Raw genomic sequence first — 26711 nt, forward strand, 5'->3', positions numbered from 1 at the left:
CCTCCCTCTTTTCCTGTCTCTCTGCTACCTATTGTCTGCCGCCTTTTTCCTACATTTCCCCATATTTAATTTCTTACCTGCGAAGATTGATTATGGGGGTAATAGAACTAAAATAACGAACTGGATAGTTATATTCTGACAGTATGAGCATTTGAGCCAGCCAATCCTTGTGATTTTGTTTAAAAGAAAAAAAAATTTACCAGATGTGTACGTAACAATGTGATTTACATGAATTGTGTAGGCTTTTGTCTCAATATACATTATGTATATTTATTTAAATGCCTTCTATAAGCTGTAGATTGTGTTTGAGAGGGAAGATCCATTATGGGCTGCATTTCCACACTATATTGTACAGATGACCTTTGAGCAACACAGGGCCTAGGGGTGCCAGCCCTCCACGCAGTTGAATATCTGTGTATAACTTTGGAATCCCCAGAAACCTAGCTACTAATAGTTTGTTTGGAAGCCTTACTGATAACATAAACTGTGGATTAATAGATTTTTTTTAATGTTATATGTATCATATACTGTATTCTTAAAGTAAGCTAGAGAAAAGAAAATGTGATTAAGGAGCCTAAGAAAGAGAAAATACACTTACAGCACTGCACTGTGTTTATTGGAAAGAATCTGCTTATGAGTGGACCAGCATAGTTCAAACCTGGTGATGTTCAGCAGTCACCTGTACTTGGAAATGGACTATATAATGAGCTTCTTGTTGTGTTTGTGTGCAGCTGTCTGTGAAAATGGGTGTCAGAATGGTGGACGCTGTATCGGACCTAACCGCTGTGCTTGTGTTTATGGATTCACTGGTCCACAGTGCGAAAGAGGTAAGAAAAGAGAAATGAGAACCTCCCTTTGGAGAAGTCTCTTTTGTTCTAAAAACATATAATTTTTGGTTATCCAAAGAAAATTCTTCTAATGAAATTATATTTTTATTCGTCTTTGATGATGTCTATAACTCGAATGGTAAGATTACGAGACCTAACTAACAACAGCTGAAGAGTGTCAGTTTTCTCCACCAGAGTGATCTCAGTTCAGGAGGCCCGTGGAAGCTCTGTTGGGCAGGAGAAAAGGAGTGGATGCTCAGCAGGCATCCAGCATTGTCTACTTTACCCATGTAAATGGTCAGTCAAGCCAATATAAAACCAATTGACCATGATATGAGTAGCACTTAAACTCATGATCGGTAGACTGCTGGAAATCTCCGGTGTCGGTGTGCTAAATGGACTATTAATGGTGTCCTGGAAGCAAATGGGTGCCGGTGGCATGTCAAAGATGGTTAATCTTAAAAAATGTGATAACTATTTAACACTGAACCGTATGAGTAAAAATAAGGTTAAACTGAAAGCAATATTACATAATCACTCATGATGACATACATCCTCAATTTATTTTCCCAGGGCTTGGCATAGCATCTAAACTTGTACAGCGCTTTCTTTGTTGCAAAACGTTAGAGTGTATGAAGCCATGCTGTTGCAATATTACAGATAAGTAGTGGTGATGGTTTATATATGTAAAGAGGTTTTAAATTGCAAAGAAACCTTGTATCTAAAAAACTATACTCATTACCCTGACAAGAACTTCATCTTAATATTTGGGTTAAATCCTGAGAAGGAATAGAGAAATTAGAATTCTACTTAAAGTTTGAAAAGTAAGATGTATGAAGCCTTTTAACATACACTGGTATGTATATATACCTCATGATATTTAAATTATTCCTAAGGTAACTGAGATTTCTTGGGACTGAAATACATTCCACAAATGACAGAGTTTATGGTTATACTTACGGCAAATTTAAATGTCTTTACCAGATGCTTTTGTTTTCGACAGAAAAATTAATTGTGAAATGTTAGCATAAAAAGGTAAGTTGTTGAGAATGGAATAACACAAATTTCCTACATAATGTTAAGTTTATTTAAATACTACAGAATGAAAAATATTTCAATTTAAAATTTCAAACATCATTATAATTGGTGGAGATGATGTTCATTTTTCTGGAAGTCACGTAACCTTTGTAGTTCTCTCGTCCTGAAGCAGATTTCAAGGTCAATTCCTAATTGGCAAAGGAATTGGGCAGTTTCAAGTCAGAGGCTTCCAGGCATTACATCAGCATTCTTCAGCAGTTATCCATTCATTAGATTTGTTAGTCCTTACTGCATTTGTGGGAATCCAATAAAGACGTACATATATCTTACATGTACAGTAGCATGTTTTCAGAAGAAATTACAAAATTAATTAGTTAATGAATTGGCCTGAAGAATATTTTTTAAAACATGGGTTTGCTTCTTAAAAATCTTTTCAATTATTACCCTTCAGATGAAAGTTCTAAAACTTTTTTCTTCTGAACAAAGTTAATAATTCTCACTCTGTATTGCAAATACAAACTTACACGCTTTTAGAAGATATTTTCAGTTGAATATTTTAGTGTGTAATAGCTAATCCCTGTAAAAGTAGAGTTCATAGTTTTTCTTAAGAAACATTGTTTATACAGATACACAAGGAATAGTTCATTTACGTTGAGCTTAGTGAATAGGCTCACATGCCCTGTTAATATTTAAAGTTCGTATTGTGTTTTTCAATTATGGAGTTTCAAAAATATATGTTCTTTGTTCTCTTAAAAAAAAAAAGACTTTTGTAAAATGAGGGATGTTTTTCCTCCTTGATGTAGGACACATATAATTTTCCTTTAAATTGGCCTCTGGGGATCAGTTGTATGATAAAACATGGCTGCTTTTCCAGCTATCTAGGCTTCTGGCAGACTGGTTTCCGGACTGGAGACAGAGACTGAGTGGTAACTGAGTGGCTGGCATGATTATGGTATTTAACTTGAGTCTTGGTGCTGGGTAAGCTGAACCTCTTTGGAGTTCTCTTCTCACTCATGCTGATATGTAAATGACCTTTTATACTTAGCATTAAAGAAAGAGTTATTAGGGCCACTGCTGATTGTAGAAGGCAGACAACCCAGCTGTGTCCAAGGCACACGTAGAGACTCAGCTCTTTTGGCTTCTCTTTCAGAATACGTGGCATTTGAAAAAAAAGATAAATATTGCACTTAATATATACCTGACAATACAGAGAAATGGAATTAACATCATGTATCAAGACCTGGTGCTTTTTTTCCCCAAACACTTAAAATGTACCTTATTATTTATCAGTAGAAATTTGGAGGGGATGGGGTGGGCACCTTGAATTTTCTTTAAGGCTTATATAAGGACCATCTGTTAGAAATATACCCTAGACTCTTTTAAATTATCCATAAATTATTATTACACACTTTTTATCATGTAAACATGATTTTCGTTTAAAAATGCATAAATTTGGTGAATTTCAAAGATCTTTGTATTTGGTGACATTTCATTTAAAATGTACATTTTTCCGTAAATGGTACCTTAAAAAGGAAGATGGGAGATTAACTTTTTAATCTATTGACATTTTTAAAAAAATTTTTTTATTATGTTAGTCACCATTAGTTTTTTTAATTTTATTATGTTATGTTAATCACCATACATTACATCATTAGTTTTTGATGTAGTGTTCCATGATTCATTGTTGCATTAATCTATTGACCTTTTTAAGAAAAATTCCATTTGTGAATCTGAAGCTACTTTAAAAAAGGTGAGATCAAATGTTAAAGTCTATGAAATATAAACTTTCAAGCCTTTGTGTAAAATGAAACATGGATGGATTTCTCTTCAGGACAAATTTCATAAAATCTTCCAGTTGTAGAACCTCATGCATGATCTCACTGTCTAAAAGCCTTTTGGAGGAGTCACTCAGCCTCTGCTTGAATACCTCCAGTCACAGGGTTCTCACCCACTTACCCCATTGTGAAGCAGGGTTTCATGGTCAGAATCCTGGTTGTTCAAATGCTGTATTATTATGGTTCTGCCTAAGCTAGGCATCTAGCAGATGGATAGCCCATTCTTTATTGTCCAGGTGATGGTGACTTCTCTAAAAGGAGGCACCCATAATCTTACCCCTCAGGTTTGCATATTGGCAACTTGAAGTGTAATTATAAGCTCTTGAGTTATTCTGTATATTTTTGTTCATCCACCCAAATACTTCCTATTTCAGGAAGTAAAGTAACTGGGACAGCTATTCAGCCTACTCAGACCATATCTAGATTCTCCAAAGACAAGAATGGAGGCAGGCAAACTTAGGGTTTTCCTAAATTCTGGGAATTAGGTAGACCAGACCTAAGTGTGTTCAGAAATAATTGATGCATGTATTAATTAACTAATTCCATGGTCTTGGAATTTATTATAAAGTACACATGGTGAGTTTGTTTAGCCTATGAAGTAACAGCAAATTAGTGTGACCAGGAATACAGGGGAGCATGGGGAGAGAATATGCTGGTATATTATGCAGGATTCTATACACAATGGATTTGATGCTTCCAAGAAATGTATAAGCAGTACGTTTCAGAAAAAATTCCTTCCATTGTAATATTCTTATCTTAAAAAAACACCTTTATTATAAAATAGTTTCAAAAATATGATAAACAAAAATATGCAATTATTCATAATTCTTCCAGTCAGAATTAATTACTTTATAAAATTCTGGGGGATATGCTTTGAATCCTTTATTCTACTACACATATATTGCTTTTGAAGATTGGGATCTTTCCATTCTTACTGGAATCCACCCTTCTGTAACATGAAATCTGCTTGTATCATAGTTATTATTGTATATTAGTTAATATTTAAGGTCATTTCCAGATTTTCTTTTTGTTTTATTGGCTTATTTGTATTTTAGCAATGCCATGATAAGAATCTGTGTAGATAAATCTATAACCTTGACTTTATTCTTAGAAATGCATAGAAATGCAACTGCTGAGCTGTTGAGTATGTGAAAATTTAAAGCTTTTGATATATCCTGTTTATTTCCCTCTAAAAAGGCTTTTTATGATTTAATCCTTTGGTATTATAGGTAGAAAGTCTTTCTGCCTTCCCAAATCTTAAAAATATCTGTAGTTTTCCCCCTAGTGCTATGGAGATTTTATTTCTTTTTGCTTTTTAAACCATAAGTTAGACTATATAAGAGGGTAATTTTTATTTTTAAATGAGGTCAATTTATTTATGAATATTAATTTTCATGTATCTTTTGAGTGCTTATTAAGTGTTAGGCTAGGTAGTTGGAGCTCATGCTCCAAAGACAAACAATATAAACTCTGTTAATGAGAAGCAAACTAAAGAACAGCAGTGGTCATCTACTTAAACATTAAAAAGAATATAATATGTGTTAAATAATGTAATAGGAGTAGGGACAACTTTATGTGAGAGCTCAGGAGTGCTTCCTGGTTAAGGGAGAATTAGAAATGTCTTCCCGCAGTTAATCTGAATGAAAAAAAATGTAACTCATTATAATGAGAAAGAGCAGTTTGGGACTAATTCCTGTATTGATATTACAAGGTACATCATGATTGACTTTTATGCTAAATTAAACTCCATGGTTAAGTACCATAGTTAAGTACCAGAGCTGAACTTGTTTTATAGAAATAAAATGTCTGCCTTTCTCTTGCACCCTGAAGATTTAGTGAGAAAGAAATTAGAAGGAACAGAGAGAGAATATTACCAACCACAGATGTCAAACTCACGTGCGCCCACATGCACGCACACACACACACACATATTTCTGCACTCGTGAGACTGTTAAGAACATTTTATAACCTCGCACTCTCTAAGCTAAACTTAGCCTTAAATGGGCATCAGAGAAATACCAAAAGATCTGTGGGAACTTTACTTTTTGGCACTAGCTCAGATGACATCCTTATCTTGAATGCCATTAAGAACACAAGGGAAGGAAAACAAGAGCAAAAAAGCAGACAGTGGGAAGTAGAAGGGAAGAGAGGGAAGAAAGAAAGGAAGGATGAGAGAAAAGGAAGGTGGAATACTAAGACTAGAAGTGGAGACACTTGGTTCTAGAAAGGAAAGTTCTGCATTTGAGAGACAATCATTGATTGATCTGATCTGGGAGAAGCCAGGGCTCCCATTCCTCAGTCTTTGCTTTAAAGCTCTGCTGTTTAGATGTGTGCAGTAAGATCAAATGTGTTGGCAGCCTGTTAAACTTTGATGCTTTACCTTTGAAACTCCTTTGAAGTAAAGCAGTGAGCGTTTTCATTCATTGCAGCTCTAAGTGCCCTTACTTATACATTTCTTTGTTTTTGCTTTATCTACCTAGAGGCAGGGAAACCTGCAACAGAAAATTTAAAATAGTAAAATATTTTATGTGTGTGTAATTCCATAATATTTTCCTCTTTTCCTATTTCAACATCTGATTGGAAGGCATTAGAGATTAACTGGTGTGGAACCTGGGCAGACACACACGCACACACACGTGAATTAAATATAAAGAAATGTTATATAGGATTCAGCCAAGAATAATAATGAAATGTGCATGTGTACTCGTACATTTGACCCTTGAACAACACAGGTTTGCACTCTGCAGCTCCACGTATATGTGGACTTTTTTTTTCCAATAAATATACTACAGTCCTGTAACTGTATTTTCTCTTCCTTATGATTTTTTAATATTCTGTTTTCTCTTAGCTTACTTCACTATAAAAATGTAGTATATAATACATATAAAAATACATGTTAATCAGCTGTTTATATTATTGGTAAGGGTTCTGGTCAAACAGTAGACTACTAATGGTTAAGTTTGGGAAGTCAAAAGTGATATGTGGATTTTCAACTGCATGGGGGTCAGTGCCCCTAACTTCTGTGTTGTTCAAGGATCAATTGTATTTCAAAAAATCCCAAACATTATAAATTCCTAAATAGCACCTGCATCCAAGGGTTTCAGCTAAAGGCCTGTGGACCTGCAGGTGCTTCATGGAATTGTTGGAAAGATTAAAAGCAGCAGTGTGTTCAGCTCATATATATGAGGCAGAGTGCCTGGCACACGGTAGCATCCACTAAGTAATATTTGTTGTGTTTTAAGTACACAGGGTGTAGTCAGAATCAGAACTGAAGTTTGTCATATTTTAAGTACACAGGGTATAGTCAGATTCAGAACGGAATATTAAGACCTATATGACCTTGGAAATGTGATTGCCCTCTCTGATCCTTGTTTCTGCATATAAAATATGTGTCTTTTGTGTCACCCTTGTTCTTGTGACTTAAATGACACAGTATAATACCTGGCACCCAATAAATGATAATCATTGATGCTAATCTCTTTTAACTGGACTCCCCATTTATCAAAAAAAAGTAAATATGGTGGCTGGCTGTTCAAAATGGAATATTCAAAAATGGAATTTCCAATGGGGAATAAAAGGATTTTGTTAATTACTTAAGTCATACAAATAAAGTTTCATGCTATCCTTATTGAGAATACATACCATATTTTAAGAGAGGCTCACCTTCCTGGTATGAGAATTAAATGAGATATCCAGTGCCTAGCCAGGGTCTAGTACAGAGAAAGTACTTTGAATGATAAGCTATCGTTGTGGAAAATGAAAACAAGATATGATAGGCTTTCTTGGACAGAATTGTCTTGATGGAAGAGAGAGATAATTCCCATATTACTGGGACTATATCAGATCAGGGTGCATCAGTTGTGAACAATGTTAAGTTTCATCGTTTTAACTTCTGTAGGTTTTTTGGTAATAATACACAGAAATAAACTGAAAGGTAAACGTATCATTAGCATTACTTTGCATGTTATACGGTTGGACTTTTAGACCCTACTTATGTTGTTTTGACATATTTGTGCTGTAAATCCCAGTGTTAATGTCAGTAGTTACTATTTAACTGGTCTGTTTGGTCTCTGCCTTCGCTGTACACAAGGTCTATTTCTGAGCATTTTGCAGTAGAACTGATATATATGTAGGGTTTATTTTGCTCCAGATACTTTTAATCAATAGTCTTGCATGTTGCTCAATCTAATAGGAGGAGGTTGGGGAAGGTCTTCAAACAGGTCAGAGAACAGTTCCTCTATGAAGACTTCCTTGACTACCACACACCCCCTGCCTCAGTTTACTTTTCAGGCAAAAATTAGGCATGCTCTCCTATCTACCTGTCATGCATTCCATTCCTCTAGAATAGCTCTCTTCATCACTGTGTTGTGACTGCTTGCTTACGTGGTGGTGAGCTTGTTAAGAGCAGAGATTTTTATCTGAAGTTGCTTTTGTGTTCCTTCTCCTCCACACAGTGCAGTCTATGCAGGGCACACCAGTTATGTGACTGGATAAGCATTGGGGTTCCAAGTAGAAGAAATAGGATGAAAAAAAGTATAGACATGGTAGAGGCCCTTGAATGTTCATGGAGGCTTATTTATCATGGAGGCTGTAAGACACACTTCGTGAAACAGAAGCGTAGAAGATGAGGCTGGGCAAATAGACTTGGACCTTAATAGATGAAGTCTGGAATGCCAGAGTCCAGAGGCTGCCCTCTGTTCAGCAGGCACTGGGGAGAGGGATTATGAAGGACTTCTGTACGTGAAAGTAGTTGTCCAGAGAGGTTACTCTGGAGTGGCAAACAACAAGGAATAGAGAGTGGAGAAACTGAGACAGGTATACCATTCTGAACTCATTGAATGTCAGCTAGATCACAGCAATGGATATATTATGTTTGTATGTTTTTATTGAGACTATGGATTTATATATGTGTAAAATTAGATTGCTAGTATTAATTTGGAAAGGAAGATTATGTAATATTGAAGGAAAATGACAGTTATTGAACATTTACTATGATAAGTGCTTGAGAGGAATTAATACTTATAACTGGTTGTTATAACTGCAACCCAAAGATAGCATTTTTTTAAACATCATATTAACAGATAAAAAAACTGAGGCACAAAGAGGTAAAGCATTTTGCTCAAATTCACCCAGATAATAAAGGGAAAAAGAGGGGTTTGAAGACAAGTGGTATAACCTCAAAACTCATGCACTTAATCACAGTTTTATTTAAGTGAAACACAGCAGTGTGGAAGTAATATATTCCCACTCTGTGGAAATGTATTGTGTCACTTGTTCAGTATGAGAATGATAACAGGGTACATGATTGCAATCGAGTGAAAGAGATGGCTTGCTATTTTTGTATTTTGTTATATGGCCCAGGGACATCTTTTTGGTATATAAATATCAGATTATACCTCTGAATTCATATACCCAGAGATTGTTTATGTATATGATCTTCTAAAATATTTGTTCAAAACTCATAATGCTTAAAGGGAAATTGAGACTTATATTTCCAGCCAAGATGGACTAGCAGGAACCAGATGAACCTCCTTGCCTGAAAAGAACTGAAAAACAGAATAAAAGATACAAAACAATGGTTTTCAAGATACTGAACATCAGATAACAAAATACAGTGATAGCTGAAAGCAGGACTTCACTAGATTTCCACAGCTTTCTGTTCGAGAGAGTTTTTCCATTATAGCTACACAGACTCCTTAAACTGAGGAGATGAAGTTGAGCTTCTGGGGAGACCAACATAGCTAGAGTTCTCAGGATGAGAGTTCTCCTGGAGAGGAGAGAGCTGTATATATTCAGAGGGCCTCTCTCAAATTCTCCATGGGATGCTGGTCAACATATTGCATGTGAGGAATGTATATGAGAATAGAGAAAGAATCACCCAAAAGAATTGGAATGATACTCAGAGCACATACAAGCCCATAAATACTGCCTTTCCCTCAAATCAGGGTGGAGACATCCCTACATTATCTACAGGGCAGTGGTTAGAGTACCCAGCAAGGTCTGCATTCAGTAGTGGGGAATCCTTAGCTACAGACTAAATGCTGCTCTAGTCCTGGTGAATAATCATAACAGCAACATCCAGTAGGATCAAACATCCAAGAACAAAGTTCAACAATATATTTGTAAGAATACAAATATACTAAACACTCAGTAAGTTAAAATTCACAGTATATGGCATCTAAACAAATAGTATCATTCACGCATTTTCTACAAATAAGCAGAAGAGTATGATCATAATGAGAAGAAATACCAGCTTACCAAAATCAATCCAGAACCTACCTGGATGTTAGAATTAGACCAGGAGACTAAAACTGTTGTTATAAGGATATTCTGTATGTCCATAAAGCTAGAGGAAAGACTCAAAGTGTTAGAGATGTGAAATCCAAGTTGAATTTCTAGAGATGAAAACTGTAATATCACAAGTGAAATATATTCTGGATGGGATTAATGGCAGGTTAGACATTGTAGATATAAAGATAAGTGAACCTGAAGATGTAGCAATGGAAATTACTCAAAATGAAAGAGAAGGAAGTTTAAAAAATATGGGAGCATGTCAACAAGCTTCCGGTGAACTGTATACATGTAATTTGGAGTTACCACAGGAGTGGATGGTAGCAAAAACATATTTGAGGAAATAATGGGCAGAAATTTTCCAAGTTTGATGAATTCTTTAAAGTGACAGAACTAGGAAGATAATGAATCCCAAACAGAAGAAACCTTGAGAAAACTGTCTCAAGGGACAACATGATCAACTTGCTCCTAACTACATAAACAGCGAAAATCTTAAAAGCAGCTGGAGAAAAAAGACTCTTTTTGTACAAAGTTTAAAAAGATAAGGATCACAAAAAATTTCTTGTCGGAAACAGTGCAAGTGAAAGACACTGGTACAGCATACTTAAAGTACTGAAATTTAAAAAAAAAGTCCTAGATTTCTATACCTAAGAAAATGTCTTTCAAAAACAAAGGCAAAATAAAGCCTTTTTTAAACATATAAAAGATGAAAGAATTCATCACTAGCAGACCTGCACTTCAAGAAATGTTAAAGGCAAAAAAAAAAAAAAGTTAAATGCAGTCCTTCAAGCAGAAGACAAATAATACCAGATATAAATATGAATCCCTACAAGGGAAAGAAGAGCATCAAAAAGGTATCTAGGTAGATATATAAATTTTTTTCCTAGAATTTAAGTCTCTTTGAGAAGCAATTGGGTGTTTAAACAAAAATAGTTAAAATTTTCTGCGGAGTTTATAGCAGATCAGATGGTAAAATGAACATCAACCCAAAGGCTGGGAGGCTCTTATACTGCCAAGTAGCATAATGTCACTTGAAGACACGCTTTGATAAATTAAAGATGTGTACTCTAAGCCCTAAAGCAACCACTTAAAAATACAGAATCTTAACTCATAAATCAACAAAAGGTGACAAAGTGTAATAAAACATACTCAAAGTAGCAAAATAAGGTAAAGAAAATAAATGGACAATTAGAAAACAACTAGAAAGTGGTACAGTTAAATGTAACCATATCAGTAATGGTTTAAATGTGAATGGTCTCAGCATCCAATTAAAAGGCAGAGATTGTTAGGATAAAAAACCAATATCCAATTATATGCTACCTATAAGAAATCTACTTAGATTAGAGGATACTAGTAGTTTAAAAGCAAAAGGATGGAAAAAGAAATATCTGGTTGATACTAATCAAAAGAAAGCTGGAGTGGCTTGATTAGTATCAAAGAAAGTAAGATTTCAGAGCAAAGGGTAGCATCAGGCATGAAGGTCATTTCATAATGATAAATCATGTAAAGAGATACAACAATTCTAAATGTTAACCCATTTCATAACATGGCTTCAAAATACAGAAGTAAAAACCGATAGAACTGCAAGGAGAAGTAGACAAATCTACAGTTATGGCTGGAGATTTCAGCACCTCTCAATAATTGAGAGAAGTAGATAGTAAAGATAGAGAAGACTTGAACATCACTGTCAATGTACATGATGAGTTTGACACTTATGGAATACTCTTGTTACACGATAGCAGAGAATGTACATTCTTTTCAAGTCCACGTGGAACATGTAGCAAAAGAGATCATTTTCTGAATTATAAACCAAGTTTCCATAAATTATACAGTGTGTGTTCTCACTCTACAGTGGAATTAAACCAGAATTCAATAACAGATCCCTGCAAAATACATTCTGTATTGTATAATTCATTTCTAATACCCATAGATCAAAGAAGCAATCAAAAGGGAAATTGGAAAGCATTTTGACCTGAATAAAAGTGAAAACACAATGTATCAAAATTTTGGGGATGCCACAAAGGAGTACTTAGAGGGAAGCTTATGGTGCTGAGGTCTATGTTAAAAGGAGAAAATTCTCAACTAGGTGAACTCAGCTTCTTCATTAAAAAGTTAGAAGAGCAAGTTAAACCAAAGTAAGCAGAAGAAAAGAAATAATAAAAGTCAAAGTGAAAATAAATGAAGTACCAAACAGAAAAGTGAGAAAATCATTGAAATTGAAAGCTATTTCATTGAAAAGATCAGCAAATTTGAAAAGCTTGTACCCACAATGATCAGTGAAAAGCAAAGACAGAAATTATCAATATCAGGAATGTGAGAGATGATATCACTACAGATTTCACTGATATTAAATGGATAATGAGACAATATAATGAAAAACTTTAAGCCAATAAAAATAAAGTGGACAATTTCTTGAAAGACACAAATCAGAAAGCTCACTGAAGAAGAAATAAATAAACATGAATATATTGATTTAAAAAATTGAATCTGTATAAGCCTTCTCATAAAGAAAAATCCTGACCCAGATGGCTTCGGTGGTGAATTCTACCAAACATTTAAGAGGGGAATAATGCCAATTGTATACAGACTTTTCTAGAAAACTGAACAGAAGTTAAAGCTTCCCAACTCACTCTGTGAGGTTGAATTACCTCGATACCCAAATGGGAAAAAGACATTTCGAGGAAAAATAACATGAAAATATTTCTCATGATGTAAAATTTATCAGAATTTTAGCAAAGTATATCAGCAGTACTTTGAAAGGATAATATAAGCAAGTGGTATTTATCCCAGGATATTAAAAATCATATTAACATCATATTAACAATTTTTAAAAATCCTATGACCATCTAAATAGCTGCAGAAAAAACAGTTGACAAGATCTGTTCCCCCAAACTATCAACAAACTAGAAAATAAAAAAGAACTTCCTCGATGTGATAAAAGGGCATTTCCAAAATGCCTATAGCTGACATCACACTGAATGATGAAAGGCCGAATTCTTTTACCCTAATATCAAGAACAGAGAAGGAAGAGTCATTCTTACCACTTCTTTTGAACATTGCAGTTTTTGGTTCTAGCAAGGTCAATAAGACGATAAAAGTGAAAGTCATAGATATTGGAAAGGAAGAAGTAAAACTTTTACTTGCAGATGACATCACTGTCTATGTAGAAAATAAGTTTAGCAAGATTGCAGGACACAAGACCAATGTATGGAAGTCAGTTGTATTTCTTTACTAGTGATCAAGTGATTTAAAAACAGTACCATATACAGTACCATAAATACTATGAAGTGCTCAGGGGTAATTATGACAAAAAATGTACAAGGCTTGTATACTGAAAACTATAAAACATTGTTAAGCAAAATTAATGACATAAATAAATGGAAAGATACACTATACCATGTACTATGGTACATCTATTGGAAGACTCAATATCGTGGATGCCTCTTCTCCCCAAATTTATTAGATTCAACACAATTCTGATAAAAATCACAACAATTTTGGAGAAATTGAGAGACTGATTATAAAATTTATATGAAAATGCAAAGAACCTAGAAAAGCCAAAGCACATTCTAAGAAGAACGGATTGGAAGACTGAAACTGCATGATTTCAAATTTATTATCAAGCTATAGTAATCAAGAGAGTTTGGCATTAGGATAGACAAATAGAGAACTCCAAAACATACCCATAAATGCATAGATCAACAAAGTTGCAAAGGTAATTCAATGTAGTCTTTTTAACAAGTGGTGCTGGAACAAATAGATATCCATATGCTGCAAAAAAATTAACTTTGATCCATATCTCTCACTAAATATAAAAATTAAGTCAAAATGAATCATAGACCTAAATGTGAAATCTAGAGCAAAAAAACATCTAGAACACAGAAGATCCTTATGTGGGTTAGGCACAAATCATTAGATACATCACCCAAAGAATACCACCACCCATCCGAAAAAGAGAAATTGATGAATTGGATTTTTAAAAAAAACCTCTGGTCTTGAAAGACAACATACACCTATTATATGATTTAGCTGTTTCACTCCCAGTTATTTGCCCCAGATAAATGAAAGTATATATCTATACAAAGACCTCTAGTCAGAGGCTCATAGCAGCTTTATTTGTAATAGCCCCCAAATGGGAAACAACCCAAATGTCTATCAACAAGAGAATGGATAAGCAAATTGTTGTGTATTTCTAGAATGGGATACTTCTCATTTATAAAAAGTAATGATAAATGCAATATTGATGAACCTCAAAATATTTATGCTGAATGAAAGAAGGCACACAAAGAAATATACTGTATGATTTCATTTATCTATAAATCTAGATAATTCAAACTGCTGTGACAACTAGCACATCAGTGATTGCCAAGGGATGGAGAGGTGTATGGGTGGGCAGGATGGAGGAATTGCAAAGAAGCAATGGGCAATTTTGCGGGGGCAGGGTGTGTGATAGATGTATACTCATTATTGTAGTTGTAGTAATGATTTTGTGAGTTCATACCGTATATAAAACATGTTGTACCCTTTAAATATGTGCAATTTATTGTATATCAGTTATACCTCAGTAAAGGCATTTTTAAAAATTGAACAGTGGGAGTAATTGTTCAAACAAATTTAGCTTTAGGTTTTGAGATTAATGCCTCTGTCCATGTATGTTTTTATCTGCTTGTAGAAGAAGTAGTGTCTGTTAAAATCCAAATTTATCACCTTTTACAAAACTACTTGATGCTGCCCACTGATGTGCACTATGAATAAACCCCAGTGCGTAACTTCTTGAAAGAAGTAATTGTTTTGTGGTAGGTGAAGTGTGGGGAATAGAAACTATATGTCTCTGAACAAGTATATTGATATTGTAATAAATATAATCCAGTCAGTTCTTCCCTGGGGAAATACAATAGTGCCTTATGCTTTCTGAATCCCCTGCTGGAGTTAAACTCATACTGAGTAGCGGTTAGGGAAACAGTGCTTTGGGGTACACTTCCTGAGTCATTATGCTTATACCTTTGTGGAACTTTATTTTGGGACTTTGAGAAAGCAGTCATCACTAATCACTGTCTCCATAATCAGTATGGATGTCTCAAGGAGCCAATTGTCAAGCAGCCAGGAAATATCATTAGATAAATTGTAGGAGTACCTTTTAATTATTCCCAGTCATACCAACCACATCCTCTCAAGGAGTTAAAAACTAAATTTATGTTGAACAAAGTGTCATAGCCCAGAGAATTATTTTCTGCTTGCCTATTTTTGTTCATTGGGAGATTTTGTCCTTACAAAGTTAGTGGGAAAAATTTTAAAACATTAACTGTTTTACACTCAAGCATGTACCAATCTCCTTTCAATATTGTTACTATTTTTCTTTAAACCTTAAAACCTGATTAGTATACTTAGGCCATCATTTCCCGATTTATTAACATTTTACAATTTCTGTTCTCTCTCTAGTATGAGGGGAGTATGTGCTGTATCCTTATTATTTCTTTCTTTATTTTTTTTTTTTACCGCACCTGTTGGTTGATTGGATTTTGTCATCAGGGTTTTTTTCTAGGACGTGTTCATGAGTGCTTCCTCACTGCTAGATTGTTGACCTATTGGTAGATAATTGAGGATTTATACTTTTTCCCCTCATATATTTATAGATACCCAATTATTTTCTGTCACTGAATGTGCTATGAAGAAGTCTGAATCTAGCCTGATATTCATTTTCCTCTTTGCTAAGTTCTTGTTGTTTTTTCCCCAGATACCTGAACAGTTTTTACTGTATAATTATGTATATCATTCTATGCAAATGTTAGTGAAAGTGGTATGATCATTTGATATGGAATCATAGTGTTTTTCATTAATTTTTAAGGAAATTTTCTTCTACTATATCTTTGGATAGTTCTGCTTCAATAGGTTCACTATTTCGGTGTATTAATTTTTTTGGTTAGACTTGTGAGCTGTTATTTGCTCTTTAATTGCTTTGATCTAAGTAATTCTTTTCTAGCTGTATCTCTTGTTTTGCTCTTTCTAATTAGCTTAATGGTTTTATAATTGAGTAAGATGTTTTTATGTTGTCTTCAGTTTTTTCATTAGCTGAGAAGTGTTCCCTTTTATTTGATGCTTTTGTTTCTACCTACTAGCCTTTTTTAATTTATATAGTTAACAGTTTGTTCTTTGGCTCAAAAAACATAGGCGATTATCTTCTATTTCTTTGACTATACTTTTTTCTTGTAAAGGAGTAATTTTGTTTTTCTAATCTGCTTTGTGCCTTACGAAAATGCTTAATCATAGTATGTTACATAGTTCCTGTCACATTTCTTCTTGTCTTCTGCTTGCTTAAAATGGGCAGCTCTGTCCAAAACTTCTCTATTTGCACTAACTTGGTGTAGGTGAATTTTCCTTTTCTCCTTTCCAAAATGGCCTGAATTGTCTTCCTGTCCTAGCTCCTGTTTGAGAGCCAGGAATTTCAGGTGCTTCATGTTCTGAGCCCAGAAAAGGGAAGGAAGGCTTCAGCTGATATTTGAACAGCTTTGATTAAAGGGTCTGAGCTCTGCATGTTCTCAGGTTCTTCTTTGCATGGTTTGTTCAGAATCACTCCATCTAGTCATCGCAGTATTCTCTTTTCACAGAGGAGAATCTTGAAATTGAGATGATTGCTGCCATTTCAGCTGAAGTCCACCGTGCCTGCACTTTGCTTTCAGAGAATCATGCTTGGCATTGGACTTCCCCAGTTGCCCTATCATTGTCCAGCAATGGTCCCTCCTCCCCATGATGAACGTTAAGAGGCTTCAACTCAGCCTCTTGCTGTTCAAGAATCTTTTCCCCTTATATTCCTTGTGTCTTCTCTTTTCCTGTTGAATGCTAGGGATAATTGACCCTTTGTGGTGAGGATCATCCTGTCTTCACTGTCTGTTTTGTCCCCATCTGGTAGAGCTCACCACCACTGGTCCTCTCTGTTCTGCTTTCTGACAAGATGCTCTGTTGCTGGGTAGGGACTTTCACCCTTGCAGGTTTTCCCTGATTTCTCCACAAGTTGAACTCATACTTATCTCTCCAGGGGAAATCAATGAGACTTCTTAGGATTCTGATGAATCATTCTCATTCTGTGTATCATGTGGGGGAAGAGGGATTATGACCATCTTCTGTTTCATTCCTTGGCTGCCATTTTCAAATCCTATGTGAGAGTTTGTGCTTATATCTTACTTGAGGTACTGAGAGTAATTTTTTTGGGTAGCTTTTATCTTTTTTGTTGTTGTTTATATTAGCTGTGGATAAGGGAGATTCTGTGGTATGGCTTCAATCCCCAGTATTTTCTTGGAGTTTGATACCACATTTAAATGTTTTTGACCTGAAGTCTATTTCAAGCCACACAGAAAGCCAGGTGTAAGGGCTTCTGGTAGAAGATGATATAATCTGGGACACTGCAGTTATCATTTACAAGTAATATTGTGGTGGTTTACTTAGTGCACATTACTGAACCAAGAAATACTAGTTCTATGGGTGTCTCATTTCTGTGGATTAAAGACTGTGGTTCCCATGACCATACTTAATGTCATGGTTTAATGCATGCAAAATTCTTCCATATGGGCAACGCTGAATGTTTGTGAATTCTTCATCTGATTTAGAAATAGCCTACAAGGCACATTCCAGATCTTGAGCAAGATCATTTTCATCTTTAAAAAAGGGGGGGGGAATTATGTTCTGAATGTAACAGAGAGATTTTAATTAGAATTTAACAGATTAACTGTGCAACTGTGTTCTTAAGTCAATTCATACATAATTTCTTGTTTGAAAAATGAAGATATTGGGCTAGATCAGTGTTTACCTACTTTTCTTGGTCATAAAAATCGTCTTTTGTTTAAAATCAAAAATACTCCAGTGCCTCTCCGATGGAGACTCAGATTCATTGCTCTGAATTCAAAGATTTTCACCATAGTTGCATATTATCACCAGGGAGCTTTTAAAAATCCTGACACTGAGGCTGCTCCCAAGATCAACTTGTAAGAATCTCTGGAGCAGAGGGACGCAACCCTAGGCATGAACATTTTTTGAAGTCCCCCAAATCATTCCAACTGTAACATGAAGTTTGTGAAACACTGGTTTAGCATGAAGTCCTTACAAAATACCCTGGAACATTTTTATAGTTAGACAAATCTGAGGAGTCATTTCTTAAAACAGCTCCAAAATTTTATCCATCCTTTCAGTTGTTACATTTAGAGCCTTAAATGAAGCCATTCTGTATAAAATTTACTCCTGGATTCTTTTGAACAGATTTATAATGTCTTATTAGAGTAGGCTTTGCTTCCCTCTGATGTGGCAAAATTGGATTTGAAAATAGTCAATGTTGGGGTGCCTGGGTGGCTCAATTGGTTGAGCATCAGCCTTCAGCTCAGGTCATGATCTCAGGGTCCTGGGATCCAGCCCCGCGTCAGGCTTCCTGCTCAGTGGGGAGTCCGCTTCTCCTTCTGCCTCTTCCCTTCCCCCTTTGCTTATGCTCTCTCTCTCTCTCTCTCTCTCTGAAATGAATAAAGTCTTTTTAAAAAAAGAAAATAGTCAACTTTATCTTAAGCTTTTTCTCCATATCACATACTTTTATATCCTAGTGAGCTCAGTAAGAAGTGTACATTCTCTGCAGGGGGCAAAACTGAGCCAGCGATGTTTAGAATGGCTTCAGGTCTTGGCTTGGTTACTCTATGGTTAACTAAGTAATAATCCAAATATTCTCTTAAAATCATTTGTAGAAAACTGAAATTTAATTTAATTTTTTTTAAAAAAGACAAATCCCACTTGTTAAAAGCACCCTATGACATCAGCTCTTGCTAAAGTTAAACCCTATAGTCAATGATAGCATTTTAGTTTTGTAGATCACCATGAGATTATAGTAGTGTGGATTACAGGGAGATGTACAAAGAGAGATAACATTTTTCATATACTTTTCATATAATACTTTATAATACTTCCTCTTTTTAGAATAATTACCAGCATTCCTAAGTATTCATTTCTCACTACACAATTATGTATTTCTTGTCACTTAACGACTCTACAAAACTAAATAAGTATACTTTATTTCTCTGCATCTGAATGAGAGCTGAAGAACTCCATGTCTTTCTTGTAATTATTTCAGGAGTGATTTGTGAAGTAGGTGGTATCTGAAAAGCTGTTTGATAAACAGACAGTTTGGAGGGATTGGCTGGGGTCAAGGAATACTGAGCAGCATTTTTCAGGCACATGGCACTTCAGGAAAAAACAGAGTCAGAGCCAAAAGGGATGAAAGAGCAGCTGAGCAGAGAATGCCAAAGGAGACGAGGAAGTGAAGAAGGTACTTAGGGGAGTCCCAGTGGAAAGTATTATATTCATTAATTAAACCCAGAACTCTGTGGTGAGATGTTTAAAGGCTTTTCTGCTTATCAGTTAAGTATGATCAGGGGTATATATGGGATTTTGCAGAAACCTTGGCCAGACCCTCCAGTGCCTTCCCGGTTCCTGTGGGGTCCTGCAGGAACCATTTGATGCACTTATCCTCAGACTGGTGTGGGCCTCTTCCTGGAGTCCCAAGGGGAGGCACATTCCCGTTAATATATCTAACATGCTGTGCTCACTCTGGGCTTCTCCTGCTAGACTCCTCCTGTCTCCCTCTGATTTCTTACAGTACCCTTCAGGATGAAAGGATCAGACTTTCCTTTTGCTTTTCCTTCCTATCAGGACTCTCTTAAGTCTTATTCTCTTCCTTTGGTTGCCAGCCCTGTGGCCAACTTGGTGGCAGATGAGTGCTGGAAAGGGAAAGATTGGCCTAAGGATAAGGGGTTCTGAATTGTGAGTTATTTCACAAAGTATACTCCAACACATGTGAAGAACTTGGTACATTACTTGGTACAAATGCCTAAGAAATATGTTCTATTATTTAATTACTAGAATTATGAAACAAACCCATCCAATCATTGAATTAAAACCTACTTGGAGACTTTGTGTTATTTATTTCAAATATTATAGTACAAAGGATCTTGCAGTACTATTAGCTCTAACTCCGCTATTAGCTCAATGACATGACTGTGATCTAGAAAACATGCCTTTTTCTTGAGACACTTAACTGCAAGAAATTTGTAATAATAAATGCAGAATTCTAGATGACTGTATTGTGAAACACCCCACCCGGGGACTGCAGGGCCTTGTGCTGGTACAGAGTGGCTCTGCATGGTTCAGGCTATCTTTGTGCCTATTAGGAGGACACTAAAGCAAAACCTTAAATATAGGAATTACTTAACTAGTAAGCATAGTATTTACTGATTCAGGGCATTTCTGAGAATTTTGGAGTGGGATGTAGGACTCTCTACTTTATTTCTCATTCACTTGGGGTTAGATTCATGGTGGTTACCAAACCAGATCTATGAAAGATAGCTCACAATTCACTGTGGTCCAAGGAAATTTGGCCCACAAATCTTTTAGGATTTGGGATTTCTTGGGCGTACTCATCCACAACACATTCACATGTGTCGCATGTTAAATTTTCTTAAGTCTGGTATTTGGCATTCTAGGTGTTGACATCCCACAGCCTTAGGAATCTTGCCTCTGAGGCTGACAGTTAGCATCACTCAATGCAAGGAACCTTCTTTCCCACCTTACTTTACTTTGTTGAGACCTTTAGGAAAGGGTAGCCCCCCATGTCTTAAAATTATTGTTTCTTTTTTTTTTTTTAAGATTTTATTTATTTATTTGACAGAGAGCACAAGCAGGGGGAGCTGCAGGCAGAGGGAGAGGGAGAAGCAGGCTCCCTACTGAGCAGAGAGCCCGACCTGGGGCTTGATCCTGGGACCCTGGGATCATGACCTGAGCCAGAGGCAGACACTTAACCGGATGAGCTACCCAAGGGCACCAAAATGATTGTTTCATTTGTTCTTTTTCTTCTTTCTTTCATGGAATATTCTTTTATTTATTTACATTTCCTTTAATTTCTTTCAACAATGTTTTATAGTTTTAAGAGTATAAAGTTATTTCTAAAATAAATAAGTAAATCTTTAAAAAAATGTTACTTTTTCTTATAAAAGATTGAGGAAATTCCCTTCCATTCCTAGTGTTTAAAGAGTTTTTATCATAGAAGAGTGTTGGATTTTGTCAAATGCTTTTTCTGTCTCACATGATCGTGTTGTTTTTGTTTTTTTATTCCATTGATATGGCGTATTACAATGATTGATTTTCATTTGTTGAACCAACCTTGCATTCCTTGTATAAATCTCACTTAGTCATAGTGTGCAATCCTTTTTATATGTTGCTAAACTCAGCTGGTATTTTGTTGAGGGTTTTATGCTTATATTCACAAGGAATATTCGTCTGCAGTTTTCTTTTTCTTGTAATGTCTCTTGTTTTGATATCAGAGTGATAGTGGTCTCATAGAATAAATTAAGAAATGTTCCCTCCTCTTAGTATTTTTGGAAGAGTTTGTGGAAAATTGGTATTAATACTTATTTAAATGTTTGGTAGAATTCACCAATGAAGCCGCCTGGGCTTTTCTTTGTAGGTAATTTTTTTGATTACTAAGTCAACCCCTTTACCTGTTATTAGTCCATTCAGATTTTCTAATTATTCTAGAGTCACTTTTGGTAATTTGTGTATTTCAAGGCATTTTTCTTTTTCATACATTTAATTTGTTAGCATACTGTTTTTCATGCCCATAGCATTAAGCATTACTGTATAATCTTTTTTTAAATAATATCAGTTATAATTCCTCCTCTTTCATTCTTGATGTTCGTAACTTGAATCTTTTTTTTTCTTGGTCAGCCTAGCTAAAGGCTTGCCAATCTTATCTTTTCAAAGAACCAGCTGTTGGTTTCACTGATTTTCTGTCTCATTTTTCTCATTTGTACTACCTTAATGTTTGCTCTGATCTTTATTACTTCCTTTTTTGCTTGCTTTAGGTTTAATTTATGCTTCTTTTTCCAGTGTCTTATGGCCTTCTGGCCTCTACTGTTTCTTATAAGTAGTTAGCTATTAAATATATTGGGGTTACCTTAAATAGGAGGAATTGTTTTTCTCTTGCTGATTTCAAGGTTTTTCTTTATCTGTAAAATTTTTGGTGTGGATCTCTTTGCAGTAACACTACAAGGAGTTTGTTGAACTTCTTGTAGATGTGGAATAATAGTAATTTTCATCAAGTTTGGAAAGTTTTCTGCTATTAATTATTTTGATATTTTTCTGTGGTCTTTTCTCTCCTTTCTGCTGGTACTTCCTTATGCATATATTGGTGTGTTTAATGATGTCACACATTTCTCTGAGGCTCTTTTCACTTTTCTTCATTCTTTTTTTTCCCCCTCTGCTCTTCAAATTGCATAGTTTCTAATGATCTCTCACCAAGTTCACTGATTCTTCCTTTTGCCTGTTCAGATCTGTTCTTTTTCATTTCAGTTATTTTTCTTTCTCAGTCCAGATTTTCTATTTGGTTCTCTTTTATAATTTCTGTCTTGTTGTTGATATTCTCTCTTTGGTGAGACATTATCATCATACATTGCTTTGGTGCATGGTTTCCTTTTGGTTTGGAACATATTTACAGTGTTGTCTTAAAATCTTTGTGAAGCCTGACATTTGAGTCCCCTTACAGGCCATTTCTGTTGCTTGCTTTTTTTTTTCTTGTGTATTGTTGATTATGCTTTCCTGTTTCTTTGCATATCTCATAATTTTTTGTTGAAAACTGGACTTTTAAAAGAATAGACTGTAGCGACTCTTGACAGGCACCCCCAGGGGCTTGGTGTTATTGTTTACTTGGTTATTTAGTGACTGAACTCCCATGGTGAGATCTGTTGCCCCTATGGTATGAAGACTCTGATGTTGCTCCTCAGAGGGCACAGTCTTAGGCACACGCACAGTCACCGTGAAATGGCAGTGGTGTCAGCAGAGCTCCCGTTGACTGTCCTTCCTCTTTCTGTTAAGCTGTCAGCTTTTGTTGGCCTCACATCCAACTATCAGGCTCCAGTAACTGCCCACTGATGGCTTTTTTCCCAACAATGCCCTGGGGCATATATTGCTCTACAGTCCAATCCAATTCAATTTAGGCCCGTTTCCAGGAGTAGTTTTTGAGGCCCATTTTTTAAGGTTTGTTCTGATTCCAGAAGGACTCTTTAAATTGTCTCTCATCTGGTTCTCTCTGGTCCACTAGCCGGCCTGTGGTTTTATATGGTCCCCTCCTAGATCTACCAGCCTGCTCTTAACTTGCTTACCACTGACATCTCTGTTGTTTTCAACATGCCTTCAGGTCTGAACTTCCGTGCTTTATCTGTTCCAAATAAAGTCATTTCCTTTGGGGAGAGTTTCACAGTTCTCTGTGCTCAGGGCCTCTCCTTCCTTCGGGACAAAAATTTCTGAGCCATTGCTCTGAGTTGGAGGTGGGGACAGTGGTCTGAGAGTGACATCCTATTTTATGGGTAGGATGCTATGTGGGCAGGGTAGCCTCTGGTCTTTTCAGCTTGCTTCTCCTGGCATGGAATTTCTGACCTACCAGTGTGCTGGGGTGATGGCAATAAAGGCCCCCAATATTCTTGGCCTCCTGTACCCAGGGTAGAGATTCCACCTTGTGAGTGGGGCTGGGTAAAGAAAGGCGTTCCCCAACCTCTCTGCCACACTGTCTTGGATTTAGCCTCTGCAACACAAAGCTGAGGGGCATAATACTGGCAGCCTGCTCCTTCTCGGGAGATACCGTAGCTCTTGGCTGTGAACCCAAGGGGAGACGGAGCCCCATTTTATCGACCATACCTGCCTGTATTGTAGCTTGCCTCACACTGAACTGTGGGCTCGGGAGGGAGGAAGCAAAATGTGGCTCAAATGACATAGACTCTTGCTGTTCTTCTTGAGATGAATAGGTTTTCTTGAATAAGTTGTCTTTGTTTGCTTTATGCCCAGAGGACAATATTCAGAGACTTAAAATATTTGGTTTTGAACATACCTTTCAACAGTTATGGTTGTTTCACTGGGGACCAGGTGAATAGAGCTCTTCATGCTGCCATTTTCTTCCATGCATTCTTTCCGTGTACAAAAATTCATCCTTTCAATATTTTATTTCTGATTCATCAACTTTCTTCCTTTCTGGCCAGTCGTTAAAGAAAGCATCTCTTTGTCGAATATTGTTTCTCTCTCCCTGATTCTTTTCTTGGGCCATTTCTCTCTTTCAGCTGTCTCACTTCATCCCTCAGTTTTACTTTCCATCTCTTCCTCTGAAATCTCTGTCTCCAGCTTATACTCTGAGTCTCAGATCATATTTGCTCTTGTTTACTGAGCAGAGTTGTCTGTCCCACGGGCATGTCGAGAAGGTCATCAGCATTCACCCCATCATCGAAGCTAAAAACCTCATTGGGAATTCCTGACACATATCACCCCATCCCCAGATCTGTTACTAATTCCTGTCCATTCCACCTTTTCAATGCCACTCGAATGCACACCCTCCTCTTGAGTAGAGGGCCACTGCCTTAGTTCAGGCCCCTTTCTCTTTGCTGGTCCATTTCAGCATCCACCTTTATTTGAGTATCATCTAGCCTTCAGAGTTGATTTTCTTCTTCATCCCTCCCAGTTAAGGAATTTTCTAAAGTACTAACGTAACCAAATATTTTCACTGGCTTCCTATTAGTATATGGTAAAGTTCCCATTTCTCAACTTGACATGGAAGGCCCTTTATGTGTGACTGCTCACCATTAATGTTCTGAACCTTAAATTGTAAGTGAGGTTAATACTCATTAGGGAGTTGGGAAATTCCCGTGACACAATGCATGCCAAGTGCTTCCCCAGTGCCTGGAACCTATTGAGTGCTCAGAAGCTGTTAGCTGTTATTCCTGTTATTATTGCCCTTTTTCTTTCATATTGATTATTTCCCCAACCTCCCCATCCCCAACATACATCCCACTCTTGCAACAGTGAAGTAACTTTCTCTTCCCAAACATGTCACCCATTTTCACGCTATGCCTTTGTATTGTGGCTCTTCTGCTTGGATTTCCAACTGCAGTGCTTCATGTCTAGAATTTAGAGTTGATAGCCAGTCCTCCCACTGCATTCTCCCATTGCCCTTACTGTAGACATCTGTGTTTGCCATTTCCATATATGTCAGTGTTTGTCCTAATACACTGTGAGTGTGTTAAGGCCAGTGCTCATGTTTTATTTGTCTTTGTATGCTTAGCTCCCTAGTAATTAAGTTGGTGAATGCCATGTAGTACTCATGTGGGGAATGTTTGTTTAATGTAGACTCACTGTTACTGCTTGCTTTTGTATTCTTTTTTATTACAGTGCATTACACTGAACATTGTAATTTTTACACTTTAATTTTATTTCACAGTAAAGTTTTGTCTAATCTAGCAGTTTTTCATATATACCAGTAGATAAGTATTTCTATATTTTAATGCAGCTTTTGCCTTCTTTATTAAATATGTACTGAACATCGTGGAAACTCTAGCATGTAGCTGTGTGACTAGCTGTTCATGGAGAACAGGTGCAATGTAATTCAGAGGACTCCTTGAAAGTATTTATTACCTACATGACTAATTTCCTTCTGACTTTTAGAAAGAAGCAGCTATTGGGTATTGAAAAAAGCATGATTCCTGGCTGAATAAAAGGGTTTCCCTGTTTTAAATGAGGACATTTTAAGTGATAGTGGGTGATAAAACTATACTTAAGGAAAAGCAAGAAGACTTCTGGGAGAAAGAAAATTGAATGAACACATGTTAACATTATTTTCACTAATCATTGCAATTTTAATGAGCATTTCTAACTTTGAAAAAATGAGAGGAAAGGTAAACTCCATGCCAATTAGGCATGAATCTCAATCCCTTTAACTGATGTTAGGAGAGGAAGAACTTTATTCAAATTATAAAATAGTAACTGCAGAAAATTGTAGGTCAGACATAACTCAAAAAATGATAATGTCATTGATGCTAAGGGGTGTAAAAGAATGGCTCAAAGAGGATTTAAAAAAAAAACTCATTAATTCCCTCAGTAGAATTTAAATATCAGAATACTCTTGGTTCAGGTAGAGGGGAAAAAATGCCCATCAGTCAGAGGTGACTTTTTCACCTTTAAAATTGGTGGCAAATTTTCTTTTTACATCAAGACCAGCTTTTTCTTGGTTTGTTATTGTGGTTGCATTTTTCTCCCCTATTTGACATTAGAAAATCACCCTCTTCTGATGTCAGAGTGACTTTGGAAGAAATAGCTTCAGTGCTATTAAAGAGTAAGAATATTGTCTGTGAAATCCAGAGCAGCATTGGGCCAATGCCATTAGGCTGGTAGCTTGTATGGGGCTCTGGTAGCCTTCATGACATAGTAGCCCTGCAGTCTTCCCTTGTTCCTGTGTGGACACAATGTGATTATTCCCTAAGCTCTCTTACCACCTGATCTTGCAAGGAAGCATGCCAGCATGCTCTTGCCAATAGCCTGCTTTTGTTCTCAGTAAATCACAGTATCTCTGGGTCTGTTAATGCCTCATGCATAGTTTACAGGGTCCTAAGAATATTTGGTTGCACTGCAGAAAAATAAATGTTTTCTCAAGAAAATTCCAGTTATGCTTTGGAAAGTAAATAGCTTGCTGTCCTTTTACAAAGTTAATTAAACTTGTAAAAGACAGTTTTAAACTTAGTACAGACTGTATGTATACTTTCGTAATTGCGACTTAAAAATGTTTTCTCCTTGCCTCCTTAACTCGGAATTTATAACTTGAGTTTATCTCTGTTAACCTCATGTTGTCATCTGCTCTGAATGTAAGGTGTAATCCTCATCAGTT

General features: G+C 36.2%; 1 protein-coding gene across 2 annotated transcripts in view; it reads left to right on the top strand.

The window, feature by feature from the left end:
• FBN2 (fibrillin 2) overlaps positions 1-26711 on the top strand; it is a 247723-nt gene that overhangs the window by 15533 nt on the left and 205479 nt on the right. For both annotated transcript variants that reach the window (XM_032425314.1, XM_032425315.1), the window contains exon 5: positions 732-827. In XM_032425314.1, coding sequence (XP_032281205.1) covers positions 732-827 — 96 coding nt within the window. The remainder of the gene's footprint in view (positions 1-731; positions 828-26711) is intronic.

Source organism: Phoca vitulina, unplaced genomic scaffold (assembly GCF_004348235.1).
Source record: "Phoca vitulina isolate PV1807 unplaced genomic scaffold, GSC_HSeal_1.0 scaffold32, whole genome shotgun sequence".
Lineage (NCBI taxonomy): Eukaryota > Metazoa > Chordata > Mammalia > Carnivora > Phocidae > Phoca > Phoca vitulina.